At 33.5% G+C, this 23985-nt stretch overlaps 1 protein-coding gene across 2 annotated transcripts in view; it reads right to left on the minus strand.

Annotated features, from left to right (window-relative positions):
• Nucleotides 1–4049: 4049 nt before the first annotated feature.
• The window catches only part of alpha-Man-Ib (alpha-Mannosidase class I b), a 38476-nt gene continuing 18540 nt past the window's right edge, over nt 4050–23985 (minus strand). For both annotated transcript variants that reach the window (XM_085205689.1, XM_085205688.1), the window contains 4 exons: nt 8382–8490; nt 7363–7542; nt 5917–6057; nt 4050–5178 (listed from right to left, as the gene is read on the minus strand). In XM_085205689.1, the coding sequence (XP_085061815.1) occupies nt 4963–5178; nt 5917–6057; nt 7363–7542; nt 8382–8490 (646 nt within the window). In that variant the 3' untranslated portion in view covers nt 4050–4962. The remainder of the gene's footprint in view (nt 5179–5916; nt 6058–7362; nt 7543–8381; nt 8491–23985) is intronic.

Consider the following 23985-nt stretch of genomic DNA (forward strand, 5'->3'; position numbering starts at 1 on the left):
ACAAAGAATATTATAAATCTTTACCCAATTCAATAATTTAACACTTAAGGCTGTTTTTGAACGAGTAAATCAAATTATTCATTGACATTTGACACATTTGACTGTCAGTCAACTCTGTTTATTAAATGAACAATCATGTAGTTCAAGCGGGCGAAGCACGACCCCCCGGTGCTAGTTATATAATATACATATTGACAATTAGGCCAACAGTTCCTTGCAATAGCTTTAAACATATTTATTATCTATATCCGTATGCATATTTCAAATATTTTCGCTAAGTTGAAATGAAATATAGAACACAATATAAATATTTTTAAATTTTTTCATATTTTTTATTTATTTGATACAATTGATACTCTTTTATTCAGAGTATATCACACTTGAATACAATATTACGATAAAAAACATAATTCCAAAACATTCTGCATAAGTACAAAATATACAAAAAAAATAAGTTCTGAATAAAAAAATTATATACAGTAATTAAAAAAAATATCAATTGTTTCACATTTTGATTAAAAAGCCATAAACTAGATTTTTTGGTAACATAACATTTACCTCTATTATAATTATAAATTAGTAAATTAAAATTAATAATTTTTTAATGCAAAAATGGTCAGTTTTACCTATATTTTGACATAATAATGTAAGTATTATAACTCATGTAGGTATATATTAGCAATATAATATACTAGCAATGTCTCCATTCCGAGGGAAGGTGGGAAACGAAAGTGTTAATGGGAACAGAGTGTCTTAACACTAGGTTCCCAAGATCCCTCTACCTAGAAAAACTAAAAGGAGTTAGAGTCACAGTACAAAAAAATGTACTAATAGTATATGTGATATAATCCAAAAAAACTCAGTCCATTTTTGCATTGTTTAAATAATTATAAAACATAACAAGTGCGAGTCGGACTCGGCCACTCGAGGGTTCCGTACCAATTTCATTATCAGTCAATGGGAAGTAAATGTTATAAAAGTTGACAAATTTAAGTTTTTAGTTATACTGTAATATTTTACTTTTTGCCAATAGGAAATATAGATAGGATATAAAAGTTTTGATTACGGCACGAATTTTATACATAAAATACGCGGCCATGACGACGAATAAACGTACGTACAATTAAAAATGACATTGTAATACATATTATAAAATAAAGGAAAAATTTACGAAATTTTATAATTAAATTCATTTTTGGTATAACGCTATTTCACTGCAAACATTTAAATAATAAGTGCCTATGAAATAATAAAAAAAACCAAAGTTATTATTAATTGTATGCAAATTATAATAGTTCATCAAGAAAAATATCCGTGACTAGATTCATTTCCCTCTTAACCTTTTTAAATTAAAATTGAGTCATTTACCTTTTTTTCAGTTTTAGGCTTTACCTCACAGAAGAGTAGGGCAAATAGAACCTAGTGTTAAGGCACTCCGTTGTTCGGATTTTATCCGAATTCGAGACATTGTGTATCGAGTGGCGAAACCCCACGCCGCATTTATTTTGCCAGATATATGGAAATAATTAATTGCTCCGAGAATTGAACGCACAACCATCGCGTCGTTGTTTTCAACCGTGAATGGACGATTTTTTTGCGCTACGATAGTTTTACATTATTTCACTAAGCAATGCATAATATCTATAAATCGAATACAATGAAAATATAAACACAATGACTCAAAAACGAAAGTGGTTATTTAAAAATTTACTAATTTTCATACATTAACTACATAAATAATAATATATAATTAATATTAGTAAAAAATTGTACTAAATGCAACAAAACATTGTCATATTGCACTTTGTGAATGTACAAATCACGTTTAATATTAGAACTCTTCAACATATTACTCAACTCAAACTATTAATTAGTTTTAAATAGATATTTAAAAAACATACCACATACAAACAGCAGCAAGTTAGAATAAATGTAGAGGTGCTTTATAGTGATAGCATTTATATTATAAACATTTAGTTTTTAAAAATATTCAGTTTGAACAGAAAATTAGACTTTTACTATCGTTTTTGTCTATTTCATATCGTAAAATGTTTCTTCATTTTCAATTCACTGCCGAATATTTCATTAAATGTTATTATATGAACTTTAAAAAGAACTAGAAACAACGAATGTAAATTGTTAGAAATGTGCGTTAAACATCAATATATATTTAAGACCACTGAAATTAAACTACTGAATTATTTTTTTATCTAAATTCGATGATTATTATGAAACTACATTCAAGTTTAGGGTTTTCTTTAATTATAAAATACTTAAAATACTATTTAAAAAAAAAACTAATTATTAAGTAGTATTCTTAAGTACAGATAATAATAGTCCATATTTTTATTTATAATCTGTTGCCACTAATTCATCAACAAAAATAACCATAAAAGCTATAATTTGGCAAAATACGTATTATTCAAGAGGATCATTAAATTATTAATTATTCTTAAATGCCTGTAGTAACGAACACAGTTTATTGTATTGGTAGGATTCTCAGTTTCTCTATTACTATATTAATATTATATTAAATTACATTGTATAATATATGGAAAGAAAGTCAAGAAAAATCATATCTCCATTTACTTGGCAGGTTTAACTTTGAAAAAAGAAGAGATTAACGACTTAATTCTATATTTACATTTGTAAATATTAAACGTTTTAATGTAAAGCAATTCATATAATAAGAAACAAATAAAAGTATTAAATATTATTATATTGAACATAAAAAAGTATGATGCCTGGCAACACATGTTATATCTAGTAGAGTAGTAGCATTTTACATAAATTTTTAAACATATTTTATTATATATAAGACAAGCTAAGCTCTATACCTAATGGGTGACACATATAATGTGAGGATCGTTGCTTGAAATGGTGTATGTACAAAATAAATTGCTTAATAAAAAGTAAAATATATACAGATTTTTCCTTAATTTTAATATTAGTTTAGTATAAAAAAAGAATAGTAGAAAATATAAAAAAACTTGGAATTTAATAAGTATTATTTAATCATAATAAAATTTGTATATGTATTAAAGTATTTATATTCTATTGTAATTTATTACGCAATCTTGAATAAAAAATAATTCATAAAAAAAATAGCTCTTCCTAATGCTCGGGCCGCACTACGAGAAATGCCGTTATTATCGCGTTAATGGACGCTTAACGTTATAAGTTCTTTGTTTTTCACGATTATTACATATTTTCAATGAAACTATTTATTTAACCGGTTTAATCGCGTAGATTGAGGTGGCAATCGTCTGTTAGTTGACGTAGTTATTATATCAAACTACTGCCAACGATTTCTTAATTGCCTCGCGTACTGCCCTGGATTCCTGAAGAATGAGTTGACTTCTGAACGATCATGCCCTCTGGTATGAATACATCAAAGAAATTAACGCGAGAACGCGTTGAAGCAGTCACACTAAGAATCTCAGTGCGCACCATGAGAGTGACGGATACGCACGTGTTTACACACCATGGCTATTAAGTAGAATAATGAAAAAAGATTCGAGATTCTGCAAACAGAGCCATGTTTGGGAATTGTACATCGCAAAATAATGCTTGACAGAAACACATTCCCTTACAATATTGGGAATTACTTAGTGAGACATCTTGAAGAAAGCAGCTAAATATAGTAAGTATAAATATGGTCACCAACTCATCCAATAAGAAGTAGCTTGGACAATTATATCGCCGAGAATGGACATTCACGTTGATTGTTGAAGGTGTGAACTTACTTTATTGCATTAAAAATTAAATTAATAATGTTGACAATTATTGGCATTGACCTTTTCTATAATGTGGCCCTAGAACTAAAAAGTTAATAAAGGCAATACAAATTGTAAAGAAATCTTGTAATTATTTAAAGATATAAAAATTATGTTTTAAATTCAGAAATTTAGGTATGCAAGTAACGATGCAAAAATATATTAAAATTTACTACGATTCAGAAAGGAAAAATTAGATAAAACATATTAACAAGAACGTCGAAAACAAATTACTAGTTCAAACAAAATGGACTAGCGAGAAGCTTCCAATTATAATATAAATATTTAAAATTAATGTAATATAAAATAAAATTCAATATGTACAAAAATATATATAGCTACGCAAAAAATAATATTTTTTGGTTATAAAAATAAAACTTGTTCACAAAAAAAATATTTACTCTACACTATTCAGACTTACCGTGAAATTTTCAAAAATCAACTAAAATATTCCCTATTACTGGATTCTTTAATAAATCTAAATAAATTATAATAAATTGAAGAATAGAATTGAAAAAAAAAGAATAATATATATACATCAAAATTATTGCAATTTATTATATTTGTTTATTAATAATATCCAAAATAAATTATATTTCACTAGTTTTAGATATTGTTACAATTATGTACAAAATATAAGAGAGTGTACGAGTATGGTAAAATGTTAAAAGTATCAAAAACTTGCAAAAACTCGAATAACTTACAAACTGCAAAAAGCATAAAAGTTACCAAAGGTTAAAATATATAAAGAATAAGAATATAAAGTTTTAGCTGATACTTAAATTTATCACTATAGACTAAAATTACCCTACAATTTGTTACTATTATGTTAATATAAAATTGGAATATATTATTACAATAATATCATCTAACATCCATGTAGCCTTGTATATATTTTGTATACATAAATATAAATAATGCTTAATATATAAATATTAACTATGTATCGAAAAAAAGAGTACTAAGGTAAAAAAGTTATTGCAGACATTTTTTTTATTATAAAACGTAACGCCTTATGTCAATATATAAATAGATAATTTATATATATAAATGTAATATAATAGTATTAAATAGACACAAATGTCTTTGAGCAGGCCCTGGCAATAGCCGGGATTAATGCCAGGAGGAAGAAGGAGACACAAATGTCTTTTACATGTATCTTTTAAAAACTTAAAAAAATATCAAACTAATTTTTGTGAATTGGTAACGGATGAGCTTCAGAGTTGATGACATATTTGCTAAGATCAATGACGAATCGGTCATCACTAAATAATAAGTAGAGATACTTAAGTGTCTCCGACAGGAAGAATGACTCCATCATGTCTCGAGTTATCGGTTTCTCAGATTTGACGTTAGCGAGCGAGGTGTATCCATTAGGCACTTTGGCGTACTTCTCGAAACCCTGTAATAATATAAAAAAACACATGTTAGTTGCCATATAAAGAAGGATGATTACCTCTACAAATTTGCTAGCATACGGGGGCAATCTAGAAAACATAATAATAACAAAATCGTAGTATACAGTTTGGCCTTGTAGTTTCAAATATATCCTCTACATTCAAAATAAAATGATACTCCTAGATAGCTAAAAAACAAAGAATTAATATCAATGAACGAGAACAGAGACGGTGGAATGCAAAGCGACGGTAATTTGAGATTTTTTTGCTATGCATCGAGATTTGCAATTATTGTGATTTTCACTTTTTCTTATTATTTTCACCAGAAATCTCTATGTATTATGCAAAGTTATATTGCAACAATAATCTATATAAATAAAAATGAATCGCTAAATGTGCTAAACGCCTAGACCGATTTGGCTGACTTCTTTACTCTTATTCTTCTTTACACTACATACTTATGGTCCTTACCTTTTGTCATGTTATACATTTCTTTTAATATATTTTTTCTTTACATATTAACTAGAACTAGACTTATGTTATTATCCATGTTATATACAATATCTCCTTAAGAGAGTCCAGTTATTCATTTCAGTTGCCGCTTGCTAATTTAACTTAATAGTTAAGATAGTGTTATTACTATAATCTAAACCTACATGCATAAAAAAATATCATCGTGATTAAATAAGAATTTATGTCACTGGTGTCTGTTATTTATACGAAACGAATATGGAGTAACGTACCTGAAATATTTGCCAGCCCCAATCCTGGTAAGTAGTGTTGCCAGTTATCTGGTACATGTACCAAAGACTCTCAACGAACTCAGGTCGCAGCAGACTGTGGGCATCTGCTGATTTCGTATACATATCATCTGTAGTGCTGGCCTACAATAAAAAAAACAACATTCAATTATAACATTCTTATAGGGACTTTAAAAAAAGTCGAATAAGAAATTAGTATTCTTTCAAATGTCGGTCAAATGAGACACAGAAACCAGCTTACGCAATTATTTTACTTATGTAATTATTTTATTAGCAACAGCCAGCGGCTTCACCCGCTTTAACTACACGATTCTACACGATTCAATATACTGAATTACTTTACCTTGGTACCATATAAGCGCAATTCTTATGAGCGTATAATTTTTAATGGTTTAAAAAAATGCGACCTACGTTACTATATAACGTTCAGTATTTTTTTGTAAATACATATATGAACGTTTTATTTCTTAGAGCGCTTTGCAATATGGTAATAAATAATTATTATTTTTTTATTTTCACCAATGTTAAAAAAGAATATAAGTGCTAAATTGAATTATTCAAACCTTTACGATTGAGTAAAAAGGCTTAAAGATTAAATAACTGGCGTTGTTAATGATTCATTCCTAATAGAATTCTGTTGGGAAAATTCACATGAAATGATAAGAGCCCTTATCATTTATATGTGATTTTTTGTTATAGAACATTATAAATATGAACAAAACAAAAATGTTTTTTCCATCATACCAAAATTAAATAATTTCTGAACTTTAATACTAATCTGTCTAATACTAACAAGAACTTCCCTCGACCATATTGTAGAATCGAATGTCATTTGCGCTTTTATTCGAATACACTACAACACTGGGAAAGACACAACAGTTGAGTGATTATGGTATAGTGCTAAAAGAAGGAACAAGAGATTTAGGCGAGAAGCGAGATACTATTTGGGGTGTTATAGTGTTAGAGTTCTTATTTATTAGAGTATTTGGCAACAGTATCCGGCGAAAGAAAATAAAGACTGTTTTGACGCCATTTTCTACCGAAACTAGATTGATACTTTGTTGTTGAATAAAATGTTCAGATTTATCGATGATTATTTACAATAAATAAACTCTTATTAATATATTTCATTGATAAAATTCAAAACAAGAATATTAATACAAAGATTTATTTTACGATTTATCGCAAAAATAACGGATATAAATAACCTCTTAAAAACCGCATAATTATTTAATTGTAAGGCTATAAGATGAGTTTAAAATAAGATTATCTAAACTGCACTTAAAAACCTGCAGCTGAAATGGCGTTAGTATTTATCTTTAATTTCACTACTAATACGTATAGGAATGAAAGGAATAAATACAAGGGAAAAGGCATTGGTTAATTGCTCAATATAAACTGTAAATACTATATAGCTTATAAACTTACCATATTGAAATGTGTAATTTCTGGCGCAAGGAATGTTGGATGTGCGGCGTACGTTAAGTAGCAAGTGTACAAAAGTTCTTCTGCCATAGACATATGCCAGTCCGGAAGGCCATTGGCATGGCCCAGAGCAAGAGTTCCGGGCAGAAAACAGGTTAAGTGGTCCATTTTAGGATTGAATGTCTGCAACAAAATAAGTTAATAAGTTATCTGTACTGAAATCAAATCGCAACAGTCAGACTAAAAGAAGAAACTCATGAAATCAGCATTGAAATAGGAGTTCGACAGGGATGTATTTTATCGCCTACTCTTTTTAACATCTACTCAGAAAGGATTATGACCGAAGCTCTCGAAGATTTATCATATGGTATCAAAATCAACGGATACCGTATTAATAACATGAGATATGCTGATGACACAGTCCTCATAGCTTCATCAGCGGCCGAACTACAAGAAATCGTAAATCGAGTTTACATACGCAGCCTATAGGCGGTCTATCTATAGGGCATGTATGTAGACATGATCGATACAAACTTCTGCAAACTATAATAATGGGAAAAGTTTCTGGGAAAAGGAAAACCGGCGGTAGAAGAAAGTCATGGCTAACGAACATCAAGGAATGGACTGGAATTAAAACCAAACTAAGCATGAGAAGTTGACTGCCAACCTTCACTAGTTGGAGAGGCACATTAAGAAGAAGAAGAACAAAATAAGGAATTTATTTGTTGACATTTAAGAGGAAAAGTCAGTAAAAGTCAAGAAAGATTTGTCTCCTGAATTCTCTGTCATACTTTTTTTGTGTTTTGTGTTGAGCCAAAGTAATGAATGACATAAATTACTCAAAACTGGTCCAACTAACATTTTTATTTTGCTTTTGAAGTATAGCTCTTATCCTATATTTTAAAAATATTTAAAATACCTTTATACATTTTTCAATAGATCAAAATAAGGGGAAAATAGTGAAATGTTTTCAGGACAATGGTAATTATATAATTTACCTTAAAAATAACACAAATAATCACCTCAGATCCCGATGCCAGCTCCCCTATAAATAAGCGGTTGTTTGGTGAGGAATGTTTCGCCAAAAATTCCCTTACTCCTTCCATAGCTGTCATATAATCATCTAGCAGACTGAAACAAATAATAGTACTTTAATATTTAGTGACTATACATAGTATAGTCACTAAATATTAGTAGGATAGTGTCGAGGTTTTAGTGTAGTTTTTTTTTAGATGTTTTGTGTTGATGTGTTATCATCTACACAAGAGTTGATGACACAAGATGATAATCTTCAAGCTGCAAAAGTTTTAGGCGATATTGTTAACACACGTTAACAATAACACACGTTTCACGTCGGCAGAAAGATTTCTTTTGGCTATATTAACTAAGCAATTTAAAGTTGAAACAAAATAATGATTTAATGACCAGGCGACGTCAGACCAGGAGACATCAGTTCAGTTGACACAGAAAAAATAAAAAATAAGTGCCAGCACTATCTCGACACACTCAGAAGCTTCACGTCACGGAAATGAAGATGCTGACATATTGCAGCACTATAGTTAGAATTTGTACATAAATAATTGCAAAACGAGACAAAATACATTGAAAGACAAAGTAAGATTTTAACAAGTAAATTTGATAATTAACGGACGAAACGTGTCTATTGAATACCATTTAGTTATGACGATGATTCATAGAAAAGCAATAAATGTAATTGCACAAATAGCTTCTGCTCAAAGATGCAACTTATGCGGAGTTACAATGAAGAATTTCAATAAACTGAATAACTATTCAAGTAAGATTTCTATCTTAGATGAACAATGATGATTATTAGGTCTGTTATCCCTTCATTGCTGGAGAAGATTTAATGAATGGATGTTAAATTAGTGATTGAAACTTTATAAGTAACAAGCGAGGGGAAGACAACATAAATATAAAGTAAAAGTAGAGAAAAAAGAATACAAAAATTATATTACTGTGTTGGTAGTAATATAAACTAAAAAACTAATATAAATTAATATAAGTAAATATGTTTTAAAAAAATAGTAAAAATAAAATAATGACAACGTATGTGAGCTGTATTCTCACGAAGGCGAACTTGTTTCTTTGTTTCTTTAGAATAATGATATATCTTTTCCTGCTACGAAAAGGATGCTCTTTAATGGCCAGTAGACAACTGAGAGAGTCACTAAAAATAACACAACGGTGGGGTCAACATTTCTTTAGCTACGTCCACATAGGATTTTTTTGGACCCAACGTCTCATGAGTACATTTGCGAGTTCCCTGCATCGTCCGTTCAGAGAGCCAATATTCCACGTTGCAAAGCGGAGTTTCCGTCTGGGTACTAACGTCTTTAGCCGTGCCCGTACATAACACGATAGCCCTTGCTCACTTGTCAGGTGTAGGGCAATGTGGCTACGCGTTGTTTTGCAGCGACGCCCTAGTCGTACCCAGTCTTTTACGTTGTCTTTACATTTAAGCGGCGGTTGGCGGTTTTTAATTGGAGCGACTGCCGTCCGACCTCCAAAACCCCTTTGTGGAGAAAAATCGAGGGGAGAGGAAAAAAGAAGGGGTAGGATATGTAAGGGAAGAAGGGAGCTAAGGAAAGGAGGAGGGGAGGGGGAAGGACACCATTCTTACGGACTGACTGGATGACGTATGCCCACAAACAAATATCGAACGGATATTAGTCTGGACACCCTCTGGATCAATGTAAGCCATAAATGACTGTGCAAGACAAAAACCCTCTTTATAAATTCTAATTTAGACAAATCTGAAATAAAGTATAAAAATTGAAATTACATTACATATTTACACTAAAACTATATTATGTACTACATCTTAATAATAAAAAAAATAAAATAAAATTAACAGTCGTGAGACGAAGTGGTAGAATTAGAACAGTAACATCAGTCGGTGATGTTTTGCAAGAGGCAAGAGCCAATCAACTTGCTACCACTAAAACTGGTAAACCAAAAGAGCGTATGAAATGAAGAAACTAATATGTTTATCATGCGCACATATTTCTATATAACTAATCTTGAAACAGATAAGACAATGTTGACATGACAATTTTGTACTTATAAAACTTGCAACGGTTTGTTTTTAATGAAAAGAAAAATATTCGTCTTGATAGTTGATAGTATTAATTTAATTGAAAATTGACAAATAATCTGATTTACCTGAAGTTATAGAACTTGAGAATAAAATAATAAACCGCTGTATTGCTGCTGTATGAGCCGCTGTATGAGCTGTATTCTCACAAAGATGAACTTGTTTCTTTGTTTCTTGAGAATAATGATATATCTTTTTCTGCTACGAAAAGGATTCTCTCCGTGAGAATACAGCTCACATACGTTATCATTATTTAATTTTTACTATTATTTTAAAACATATTTACTTATTAGTTTTAGTACTATAATTTCCTTGAACTTTTCTTTCTTTACTTTTTAGTTTTAAAAGCTTAGAAATAAGATCTTAGCTTCCTCCTTTTACATATCTTGGATATACAAAGTCTAGTGAGTCAATCCTGGCAAATGTTTCTTTCAAGCTTTCAGTTTCAAATGGTGTTTTTTAAACCAAAAATTCACAAAGCAAATCCGCAATACACCAGAGGTCAACAGATGCATCATACGGGAGGAATACTTTACGGTAATTGTGAATATTCCAAATGTCGAATGTTGTATAATATTATATGAAGAGGGTAGTAGAAATTTGCTTATAGTATAAAACCAGGAAAAGGTGAACACTCTACTTTAGTTATCGAATAGACATCGTGCAATCGTAGAGGAGACGTTCCAAGAAGAAGACGAGAAGGACAGGTCACGGACGATTGCAATAGACCAGATATTACACTTTACAATAAAATTTCAAATACTGTGTATATCATTGACATAGCTGTACCCAATTCTCACAATATTCAGTCTACTATTGCTGAAAAAATCACTAAATACCAAGAATTAGCGTTAGCAATCAAAACTCTGTGGAAAGCAGAATTCATCCATATACTGCCAATAGTCATATATGCCACAGGCTCAGGTGATACGGACACGTAAAAAGAAGACCATCTGAATATATCGGAAATGTGACAATGAATCTGAACATCTCTGGGTCCGAAGACCGAAAGATGAGATGGGCAGATATCAATATTTTTTGACTAAATTTTCCATCGCCATTTTTCTTTTCTCAGTCTTGTGGGCAAAACTTTTTTGCTCTGCTCCATTATTTGTCATTTAAACAACGTTTTAATTGCAACTAACGAGACAGTCTTTTGAACCCCAACATATAACCCCCGTCCTAAAATCGGGCCCGATTCAAAATCTCTATCAGATCATTTATATGGCATTCCATTCCGTTCCATAAGCCTAATGGTTTATTATTTTATTCTCAAGTTCTATAACTTCAGGTAAATCAGATTTTTTGTCCATTTTCAATTAAATTAATACTATCAACTATCAAGACGAATATTTTTCTTTTCATTAAAAACAAACCGTAGCAAGTTTTATAATTACAAAATTTAAAGATCCGCGAGGCTCTGTTCTCATGCCATCGAGAAGGATTATCAGTCTTATGAACCTGGGTTTCTAGCCACTCTGGTATTACAGGAAATTAAGCCACAAGGAAGGAAAAGACGAACTAACATAGGTCTGTAGGGAACTATTATTTATATTTATAGTTCGTTTAATATGTGTCATTTATATATTTCAATATTGTAATTTATTTATTTGTCTATAGATGTATAGATACTTTGAGGTGTGGGTATTTTTGTACAAAATTGTCATAAACTACAATATATTGTCTTATCTGTTTCAAGTTTAGTTATATAGAAATATGTGCGCATGATAAACATATTAGTTTCTTCATCCCATTTCATACGCTCCCTTGGTTTACCAGTTTTAGTGGTAGCAAGTTGATTGGCTCTTGCCTCTTCCAAAACATCATCGACTGATGTTACTGTTCTACTTCTACCACTTCGTCTCACGACTGTTTATTTTATTTTATTTCTTTTATTATTAAGATGTAGTACATAATATATTTTTACTGTAAATATGTAATGTAATTTCAATTTTTATACTTGATTTCAGATTTGTCTAAATTAGAATTTATAAAGAGGGTTTTGTCTTGGACAGTCATTTATGGCTTACATTGATCCAGAGGGTGTCCAGACTAATAGCTGTGCGATATTTGTTTGTGGGCATACGGGTACCCAACCCCTGATCCTCGAGCCGCCACTCTTATATCCTCATCTAGTCCGTAAGAATGGTGTCCTTCCCCCTCCCCTCCTCCTTTCCTTAGCTCCCTTCTTCCTTTACATATCCTACCCCTTCTATTTTCCTCTCCCCTCGGTATTTCCCCACAAAGGGGTTTTGGAGGTCGGACGGCAGTCGCTCCAATTAAAAACCGCCAACCGTCGCTAAAATGTAAAGACAACTTAAAAGACTGGGTACGACCAGGGCGTCGTTGCAAAACGACGCGCAGCCACATCGCCCTACACCTGACAAGTGAGCAAGGGCTATCGTGTCATGTACGGGCACGGCTAAAGACGTTAGTACCCAGACGGAAACTCCGCTTTGCAACGTGGAATATTGGCTCTCTGAACGGACGATGCAGAGAACTCGCAAATGTACTCATGAGACGTCGGGTCCAAAAATATCCTATGCGGACGTAGCTAAAGAAATGTTGACCCCGCCGTTGTGTTATTTTTACTGACTCTCTCAGTTGTCTGCTGGCCATTAAAGAGAATCCTTTCCGTAGCAGGAAAAGATATATCATTATTTTCAAGAAACAAAGAAACAAGTTCATCTTCGTGAGAATAGAGCTCACATACGTTGTCATTATTTTATTTTTACTATTATTTTAAAACATATTTACTTATAGTTTTAGTACTATAAGTTCCTTGAACTTTTCTTTCTTTACTTTTTAGTTTTAAAAGCTTAGAAATAACATCTTAGCTCCCCCTTTTACATATATTGGATATACAAAGTCTAGTGAGTCAATCCTGGCAAATGTTTCTTTCAAGCTTTCAGTTTCAAATGGTGTTTTTAAACCAAAAATTCACAAAGCAAATCCGCAATACACCAGAGGTCAACAGATGCATCATACGGGAGGAATACTTTACGGTAATTGTGAATATTCCAAATGTCGAATGTTGTATAATATTATATGAAGAGGGTAGTAGAAATTTGCTTATAGTATAAAACCAGGAAAAGGTGAACACTCTACTTTAGTTATCGAATAGACATCGTGCAATCGTAGAGGAGACGTTCCAAGAAGAAGACGAGAAGGACAGGTCACGGACGATTGCAATAGACCAGATATTACACTTTACAATAAAATTTCAAATACTGTGTATATCATTGACATAGCTGTACCCAATTCTCACAATATTCAGTCTACTATTGCTGAAAAAATCACTAAATACCAAGAATTAGCGTTAGCAATCAAAACTCTGTGGAAAGCAGAATTCATCCATATACTGCCAATAGTCATATATGCCACAGGCTCAGGTGATACGGACACGTAAAAAGAAGACCATCTGAATATATCGGAAATGTGACAATGAATCTGAACATCTCTGGGTCCGAAGACCGAAAGATGAGATGGGCAGATATCAATATTTTTTGACTAAATTTTCCATCGCCATTTTTCTTTTCTCAGTCTTGTGGGCAAAACTTTTTTGCTCTGCTCCATTATTTGTCATTTAAACAACGTTTTAATTGCAACTAACGAGACAGTCTTTTGAACCCCAACATATAACCCCCGTCCTAAAATCGGGCCCGATTCAAAATCTCTATCAGATCATTTATATGGCATTCCATTCCGTTCCATAAGCCTAATGGTTTATTATTTTATTCTCAAGTTCTATAACTTCAGGTAAATCAGATTTTTTGTCCATTTTCAATTAAATTAATACTATCAACTATCAAGACGAATATTTTTCTTTTCATTAAAAACAAACCGTAGCAAGTTTTATAATTACAAAATTTAAAGATCCGCGAGGCTCTGTTCTCATGCCATCGAGAAGGATTATCAGTCTTATGAACCTGGGTTTCTAGCCACTCTGGTATTACAGGAAATTAAGCCACAAGGAAGGAAAAGACGAACTAACATAGGTCTGTAGGGAACTATTATTTATATTTATAGTTCGTTTAATATGTGTCATTTATATATTTCAATATTGTAATTTATTTATTTGTCTATAGATGTATAGATACTTTGAGGTGTGGGTATTTTTGTACAAAATTGTCATAAACTACAATATATTGTCTTATCTGTTTCAAGTTTAGTTATATAGAAATATGTGCGCATGATAAACATATTAGTTTCTTCATCCCATTTCATACGCTCCCTTGGTTTACCAGTTTTAGTGGTAGCAAGTTGATTGGCTCTTGCCTCTTCCAAAACATCATCGACTGATGTTACTGTTCTACTTCTACCACTTCGTCTCACGACTGTTTATTTTATTTTATTTCTTTTATTATTAAGATGTAGTACATAATATATTTTTACTGTAAATATGTAATGTAATTTCAATTTTTATACTTGATTTCAGATTTGTCTAAATTAGAATTTATAAAGAGGGTTTTGTCTTGGACAGTCATTTATGGCTTACATTGATCCAGAGGGTGTCCAGACTAATAGCTGTGCGATATTTGTTTGTGGGCATACGGGTACCCAACCCCTGATCCTCGAGCCGCCACTCTTATATCCTCATCTAGTCCGTAAGAATGGTGTCCTTCCCCCTCCCCTCCTCCTTTCCTTAGCTCCCTTCTTCCTTTACATATCCTACCCCTTCTATTTTCCTCTCCCCTCGGTATTTCCCCACAAAGGGGTTTTGGAGGTCGGACGGCAGTCGCTCCAATTAAAAACCGCCAACCGTCGCTAAAATGTAAAGACAACTTAAAAGACTGGGTACGACCAGGGCGTCGTTGCAAAACGACGCGCAGCCACATCGCCCTACACCTGACAAGTGAGCAAGGGCTATCGTGTCATGTACGGGCACGGCTAAAGACGTTAGTACCCAGACGGAAACTCCGCTTTGCAACGTGGAATATTGGCTCTCTGAACGGACGATGCAGAGAACTCGCAAATGTACTCATGAGACGTCGGGTCCAAAAATATCCTATGCGGACGTAGCTAAAGAAATGTTGACCCCGCCGTTGTGTTATTTTTACTGACTCTCTCAGTTATCTGCTGGCCATTAAAGAGAATCCTTTCCGTAGCAGGAAAAGATATATCATTATTTTCAAGAAACAAAGAAACAAGTTCATCTTCGTGAGAATAGAGCTCACATACGTTGTCATTATTTTATTTTTACTATTATTTTAAAACATATTTACTTATAGTTTTAGTACTATAAGTTCCTTGAACTTTTCTTTCTTTACTTTTTAGTTTTAAAAGCTTAGAAATAACATCTTAGCTCCCCCTTTTACATATCTTGGATATACAAAGTCTAGTGAGTCAATCCTGGCAAATGTTTCTTTCAAGCTTTCAGTTTCAAATGGTGTTTTTAAACCAAAAATTCACAAAGCAAATCCGCAATACACCAAAATTGTCAACAGATGCATCATACGGGAGGAATACTTTACGGTAATTGTGAATATTCCAAATGTCGAATGTTGTATAATATTATATGAAGAGGGTAGTAGAAATTTGCTTATAGTATAAAACCAGGAAAAGGCGAACACTCTACTTTAGTTATCGAATAGACATCGTGCAATCATAGAGGAGACGTTCCAAGAAGAAGACGAGAAGGACAGGTCACGGACGATTGCAATAGACCAGATATTACACTTTACAATAAAATTTCAAATACTGTGTATATCATTGACATAGCTGTACCCAATTCTCACAATATTCAGTCTACTATTGCTGAAAAAATCACTAAATACCAAGAATTAGCGTTAGCAATCAAAACTCTGTGGAAAGCAGAATTCATCCATATACTGCCAATAGTCATATATGCCACAGGCTCAGGTGATACGGACACGTAAAAAGAAGACCATCTGAATATATCGGAAATGTGACAATGAATCTGAACATCTCTGGGTCCGAAGACCGAAAGATGAGATGGGCAGATATCAATATTTTTTGACTAATTTTTCCATCGCCATTTTTCTTTTCTCAGTCTTGTGGGCAAAACTTTTTTGCTCTGCTCCATTATTTGTCATTTAAACAACGTTTTAATTGCAACTAACGAGACAGTCTTTTGTACCCCAACATATAACCCCCGTCCTAAAATCGGGCCCGATTCAAAATCTCTATCAGACCATTTATATGGCATTCCATTCCGTTCCATAAGCCTAATGGTTTATTATTTTATTCTCAAGTTCTATAACTTCAGGTAAATCAGATTTTTTGTCCATTTTCAATTAAATTAATACTATCAACTATCAAGACGAATATTTTTCTTTTCATTAAAAACAAACCGTAGCAAGTTTTATAATTACAAAATTTAAAGATCCGCGAGGCTCTGTTCTCATGCCATCGAGAAGGATTATCAGTCTTATGAACTTGGGTTTCTAGCCACTCTGGTATTACAGGAAATTAAGCCACAAGGAAGGAAAAGTCGAACTAACATAGGTCTGTAGGGAACTATTATTTATATTTATAGTTCGTTTAATATGTGTCATTTATATATTTCAATATTGTAATTTATTTATTTGTCTATAGATGTAAAGATACTTTGAGGTGTGGGTATTTTTGTACAAAAATGTCATAAACTACAATATATTGTCTTATCTGTTTCAAGTTTAGTTATATAGAAATATGTGCGCATGATAAACTTATTAGGTTCTTCATCCCATTTCATACGCTCCCTTGGTTTACCAGTTTTAGTGGTAGCAAGTTGATTGGCTCTTGCCTCTTGCAAAACATCATCGACTGATGTTACTGTTCTACTCCTACCACTTCGTCTCACGACTGTTTATTTTATTTTATTTCTTTTATTATTAAGATGTAGTACATAATATATTTTTACTGTAAATATGTAATGTAATTTCAATTTTTATACTTGATTTCAGATTTGTCTAAATTAGAATTTATAAAGAGGGTTTTGTCTTGGACAGTCATTTATGGCTTACATTGATCCAGAGGGTGTCCAGACTAATAGCTGTGCGATATTTGTTTGTGGGCATACGGGTACCCGACCCCTGATCCTCGAGCCGCCACTCTTATATCCTCATCTAGTCCGTAAGAATGGTGTCCTTCCCCCTCCCCTCCTCCTTTCCTTAGCTCCCTTCTTCCTTTACATATCCTACCCCTTCTATTTTCCTCTCCCCTCGGTTTTTCCCCACAAAGGGGTTTTGGAGGTCGGACGGCAGTCGCTCCAATTAAAAACCGCCAACCGTCGCTTAAATGTAAAGACAACTTAAAAGACTGGGTACGACCAGGGCGTCGTTGCAAAACGGCGCGCAGCCACATCGCCCTACACCTGACAAGTGAGCAAGGGCTATCGTGTCATGTACGGGCACGGCTAAAGACGTTAGTACCCAGACGGAAACTCCGCTTTGCAACGTGGAATATTGGCTCTCTGAACGGACGATGCAGAGAACTCGCAAATGTACTCATGAGACGTCGGGTCCAAAAATATCCTATGCGGACGTAGCTAAAGAAATGTTGACCCCGCCGTTGTGTTATTTTTACTGACTCTCTCAGTTGTCTGCTGGCCATTAAAGAGAATCCTTTCCGTAGCAGGAAAAGATATATCATTATTTTCAAGAAACAAAGAAACCAGTTCATCTTCGTGAGAATAGAGCTCACATACGTTGTCATTATTTTATTTTTACTATTATTTTAAAACATATTTACTTATAGTTTTAGTACTATAAGTTCCTTGAACTTTTCTTTCTTTACTTTTTAGTTTTAAAAGCTTAGAAATAACATCTTAGCTCCCCCTTTTACATATCTTGGATATACAAAGTCTAGTGAGTCAATCCTGGCAAATGTTTCTTTCAAGCTTTCAGTTTCAAATGGTGTTTTTAAACCAAAAATTCACAAAGCAAATCCGCAATACACCAAAATTGTCAACAGATGCATCATACGGGAGGAATACTTTACGGTAATTGTGAATATTCCAAATGTCGAATGTTGTATAATATTATATGAAGAGGGTAGTAGAAATTTGCTTATAGTATAAAACCAGGAAAAGGTGAACACTCTACTTTAGTTATCGAATAGACATCGTGCAATCGTAGAGGAGACGTTCCAAGAAGAAGACGAGAAGGACAGGTCACGGACGATTGCAATAGACCAGATATTACACTTTACAATAAAATTTCAAATACTGTGTATATCATTGACATAGCTGTACCCAATTCTCACAATATTCAGTCTACTATTGCTGAAAAAATCACTAAATACCAAGAATTAGCGTTAGCAATCAAAACTCTGTGGAAAGCAGAATTCATCCATATACTGCCAATAGTCATATATGCCACAGGCTCAGGTGATACGGACACGTAAAAAGAAGACCATCTGAATATATCGGAAATATGACAATGAATCTGAACATCTCTGGGTCCGAAGACCGAAAGATGAGATGGGCAGATATCAATATTTTTTGACTAATTTTTCCATCGCCATTTTTCTTTTCTCAGTCTTGTGGGCAAAACTTTTTTGCTCTGCTCCATTATTTGTCATTTAAACAACGTTTTAATTGCAACTAACGAGACAGTCTTTTGAACCCCAACATATAACCCCCGTCCTAAAATCGGGCCCGATTCAAAATCTCTATCAGACCATTTATATGGCATTCCATTCCGTTCCATAAGCCTAATGGTTTATTATTTTATTCTCAAGTTCTATAACTTCAGGTAAATCAGATTTTTTGTCCATTTTCAATTAAATTAATACTATCAACTATCAAGACGAATATTTTTCTTTTCATTAAAAACAAACCGTAGCAAGTTTTATAATTACAAAATTTAAAGATCCGCGAGGCTCTGTTCTCATGCCATCGAGAAGGATTATCAGTCTTATGAACTTGGGTTTCTAGCCACTCTGGTATTACAGGAAATTAAGCCACAAGGAAGGAAAAGTCGAACTAACATAGGTCTGTAGGGAACTATTATTTATATTTATAGTTCGTTTAATATGTGTCATTTATATATTTCAATATTGTAATTTATTTATTTGTCTATAGATGTAAAGATACTTTGAGGTGTGGGTATTTTTGTACAAAAATGTCATAAACTACAATATATTGTCTTATCTGTTTCAAGTTTAGTTATATAGAAATATGTGCGCATGATAAACTTATTAGGTTCTTCATCCCATTTCATACGCTCCCTTGGTTTACCAGTTTTAGTGGTAGCAAGTTGATTGGCTCTTGCCTCTTGCAAAACATCATCGACTGATGTTACTGTTCTACTCCTACCACTTCGTCTCACGACTGTTTATTTTATTTTATTTCTTTTATTATTAAGATGTAGTACATAATATATTTTTACTGTAAATATGTAATGTAATTTCAATTTTTATACTTGATTTCAGATTTGTCTAAATTAGAATTTATAAAGAGGGTTTTGTCTTGGACAGTCATTTATGGCTTACATTGATCCAGAGGGTGTCCAGACTAATAGCTGTGCGATATTTGTTTGTGGGCATACGGGTACCCGACCCCTGATCCTCGAGCCGCCACTCTTATATCCTCATCTAGTCCGTAAGAATGGTGTCCTTCCCCCTCCCCTCCTCCTTTCCTTAGCTCCCTTCTTCCTTTACATATCCTACCCCTTCTATTTTCCTCTCCCCTCGGTTTTTCCCCACAAAGGGGTTTTGGAGGTCGGACGGCAGTCGCTCCAATTAAAAACCGCCAACCGTCGCTTAAATGTAAAGACAACTTAAAAGACTGGGTACGACCAGGGCGTCGTTGCAAAACGGCGCGCAGCCACATCGCCCTACACCTGACAAGTGAGCAAGGGCTATCGTGTCATGTACGGGCACGGCTAAAGACGTTAGTACCCAGACGGAAACTCCGCTTTGCAACGTGGAATATTGGCTCTCTGAACGGACGATGCAGAGAACTCGCAAATGTACTCATGAGACGTCGGGTCCAAAAATATCCTATGCGGACGTAGCTAAAGAAATGTTGACCCCGCCGTTGTGTTATTTTTACTGACTCTCTCAGTTGTCTGCTGGCCATTAAAGAGAATCCTTTCCGTAGCAGGAAAAGATATATCATTATTTTCAAGAAACAAAGAAACCAGTTCATCTTCGTGAGAATAGAGCTCACATACGTTGTCATTATTTTATTTTTACTATTATTTTAAAACATATTTACTTATAGTTTTAGTACTATAAGTTCCTTGAACTTTTCTTTCTTTACTTTTTAGTTTTAAAAGCTTAGAAATAACATCTTAGCTCCCCCTTTTACATATCTTGGATATACAAAGTCTAGTGACTCAATCCTGGCAAATGTTTCTTTCAAGCTTTCAGTTTCAAATGGTGTTTTTAAACCAAAAATTCACAAAGCAAATCCGCAATACACCAAAATTGTCAACAGATGCATCATACGGGAGGAATACTTTACGGTAATTGTGAATATTCCAAATGTCGAATGTTGTATAATATTATATGAAGAGGGTAGTAGAAATTTGCTTATAGTATAAAACCAGGAAAAGGTGAACACTCTACTTTAGTTATCGAATAGACATCGTGCAATCGTAGAGGAGACGTTCCAAGAAGAAGACGAGAAGGACAGGTCACGGACGATTGCAATAGACCAGATATTACACTTTACAATAAAATTTCAAATACTGTGTATATCATTGACATAGCTGTACCCAATTCTCACAATATTCAGTCTACTATTGCTGAAAAAATCACTAAATACCAAGAATTAGCGTTAGCAATCAAAACTCTGTGGAAAGCAGAATTCATCCATATACTGCCAATAGTCATATATGCCACAGGCTCAGGTGATACGGACACGTAAAAAGAAGACCATCTGAATATATCGGAAATATGACAATGAATCTGAACATCTCTGGGTCCGAAGACCGAAAGATGAGATGGGCAGATATCAATATTTTTTGACTAATTTTTCCATCGCCATTTTTCTTTTCTCAGTCTTGTGGGCAAAACTTTTTTGCTCTGCTCCATTATTTGTCATTTAAACAACGTTTTAATTGCAACTAACGAGACAGTCTTTTGAACCCCAACATATAACCCCCGTCCTAAAATCGGGCCCGATTCAAAATCTCTATCAGACCATTTATATGGCATTCCATTCCGTTCCATAAGCCTAATGGTTTATTATTTTATTCTCAAGTTCTATAACTTCAGGTAAATCAGATTTTTTGTCCATTTTCAATTAAATTAATACTATCAACTATCAAGACGAATATTTTTCTTTTCATTAAAAACAAACCGTAGCAAGTTTTATAATTACAAAATTTAAAGATCCGCGAGGCTCTGTTCTCATGCCATCGAGAAGGATTATCAGTCTTATGAACTTGGGTTTCTAGCCACTCTGGTATTACAGGAAATTAAGCCACAAGGAAGGAAAAGACGAACTAACATAGGTCTGTAGGGAACTATTATTTATATTTATAGTTCGTTTAATATGTGTCATTTATATATTTCAATATTGTAATTTATTTATTTGTCTATAGATGTATAGATACTTTGAGGTGTGGGTATTTTTGTACAAAATTGTCATAAACTACAATACATTGTCTTATCTGTTTCAAGTTTAGTTATATAGAAATATGTGCGCATGATAAACATATTAGTTTCTTCATCCCATTTCATACGCTCCCTTGGTTTACGTTTCAGTGGTAGCAAGTTGATTGGCTCTTGCCTCTTGCAAAACATCATCGACTGATATTACTGTTCTACTTCTACCACTTCGTCTCACGACTGTTTATTTTATTTTATTTCTTTTATTATTAAGATGTAGTACATAATATATTTTTACTGTAAATATGTAATGTAATTTCAATTTTTCTACTTGATTTCAGATTTGTCTAAATTAGAATTTATAAAGAGGGTTTTGTCTTGGACAGTCATTTATGGCTTACATTGATCCAGAGGGTGTCCAGACTAATAGCTGTGCGATATTTGTTTGTGGGCATACGGGTACGCGATCCCGGATCCTCGAGCCGCCACTCTTATATCCTCATCTAGTCCGTAAGAATGGTGTCCTTCCCCCTCCCATCCTCCTTTCCTTAGCTCCCTTCTTCCTTTACATATCCTACCCCTTCTATTTTCCTCTCCCCTCGGTTTTTCCCCACAAAGGGGTTTTGGAGGTCGGACGGCAGTCGCTCCAATTAAAAACCGCCAACCGTCGCTAAAATGTAAAGACAACTTAAAAGACTGGGTACGACCAGGGCGTCGTTGCAAAACGACGCGCAGCCACATCGCCCTACACCTGACAAGTGAGCAAGGGCTATCGTGTCATGTACGGGCACGGCTAAAGACGTTAGTACCCAGACGGAAACTCCGCTTTGCAACGTGGAATATTGGCTCTCTGAACGGACGATGCAGAGAACTCGCAAATGTACTCATGAGACGTCGGGTCCAAAAATATCCTATGCTGACGTAGCTAAAGAAATGTTGACCCCGCCGTTGTGTTATTTTTACTGACTCTCTCAGTTGTCTGCTGGCCATTAAAGAGAATCCTTTCCGTAGCAGGAAAAGATATATCATTATTTTCAAGAAACAAAGAAACAAGTTCATCTTCGTGAGAATAGAGCTCACATACGTTGTCATTATTTTATTTTTACTATTATTTTAAAACATATTTACTTATAGTTTTAGTACTATAAGTTCCTTGAATTTTTCTTTCTTTACTTTTTAGTTTTAAAAGCTTAGAAATAACATCTTAGCTCCCCTTTTACATATCTTGGATATACAAAGTCTAGTGAGTCAATCCTGGCAAATGTTTCTTTCAAGCTTTCAGTTTCAAATGGTGTTTTTTAAACCAAAAATTCACAAAGCAAATCCGCAATACACCAGAGGTCAACAGATGCATCATACGGGAGGAATACTTTACGGTAATTGTGAATATTCCAAATGTCGAATGTTGTATAATGTTATATGAAGAGGGTAGTAGAAATTTGCTTATAGTATAAAACCAGGAAAAGGCGAACACTCTACTTTAGTTATCGAATAGACATCGTGCAATCATAGAGGAGACGTTCCAAGAAGAAGACGAGAAGGACAGGTCACGGACGATTGCAATAGACCAGATATTACACTTTACAATAAAATTTCAAATACTGTGTATATCATTGACATAGCTGTACCCAATTCTCACAATATTCAGTCTACTATTGCTGAAAAAATCACTAAATACCAAGAATTAGCGTTAGCAATCAAAACTCTGTGGAAAGCAGAATTCATCCATATACTGCCAATAGTCATATATGCCACAGGCTCAGGTGATACGGACACGTAAAAAGAAGACCATCTGAATATATCGGAAATATGACAATGAATCTGAACATCTCTGGGTCCGAAGACCGAAAGATGAGATGGGCAGATATCAATATTTTTTGACTAATTTTTCCATCGCCATTTTTCTTTTCTCAGTCTTGTGGGCAAAATTTTTTTGCTCTGCTCCATTATTTGTCATTTAAACAACGTTTTAATTGCAACTAACGAGACAGTCTTTTGAACCCCAA

Source organism: Heliconius melpomene, chromosome 21 (assembly GCF_056956725.1).
Source record: "Heliconius melpomene rosina isolate 202511_hmr_F chromosome 21, ASM5695672v1, whole genome shotgun sequence".
Taxonomy (NCBI): domain Eukaryota; kingdom Metazoa; phylum Arthropoda; class Insecta; order Lepidoptera; family Nymphalidae; genus Heliconius; species Heliconius melpomene.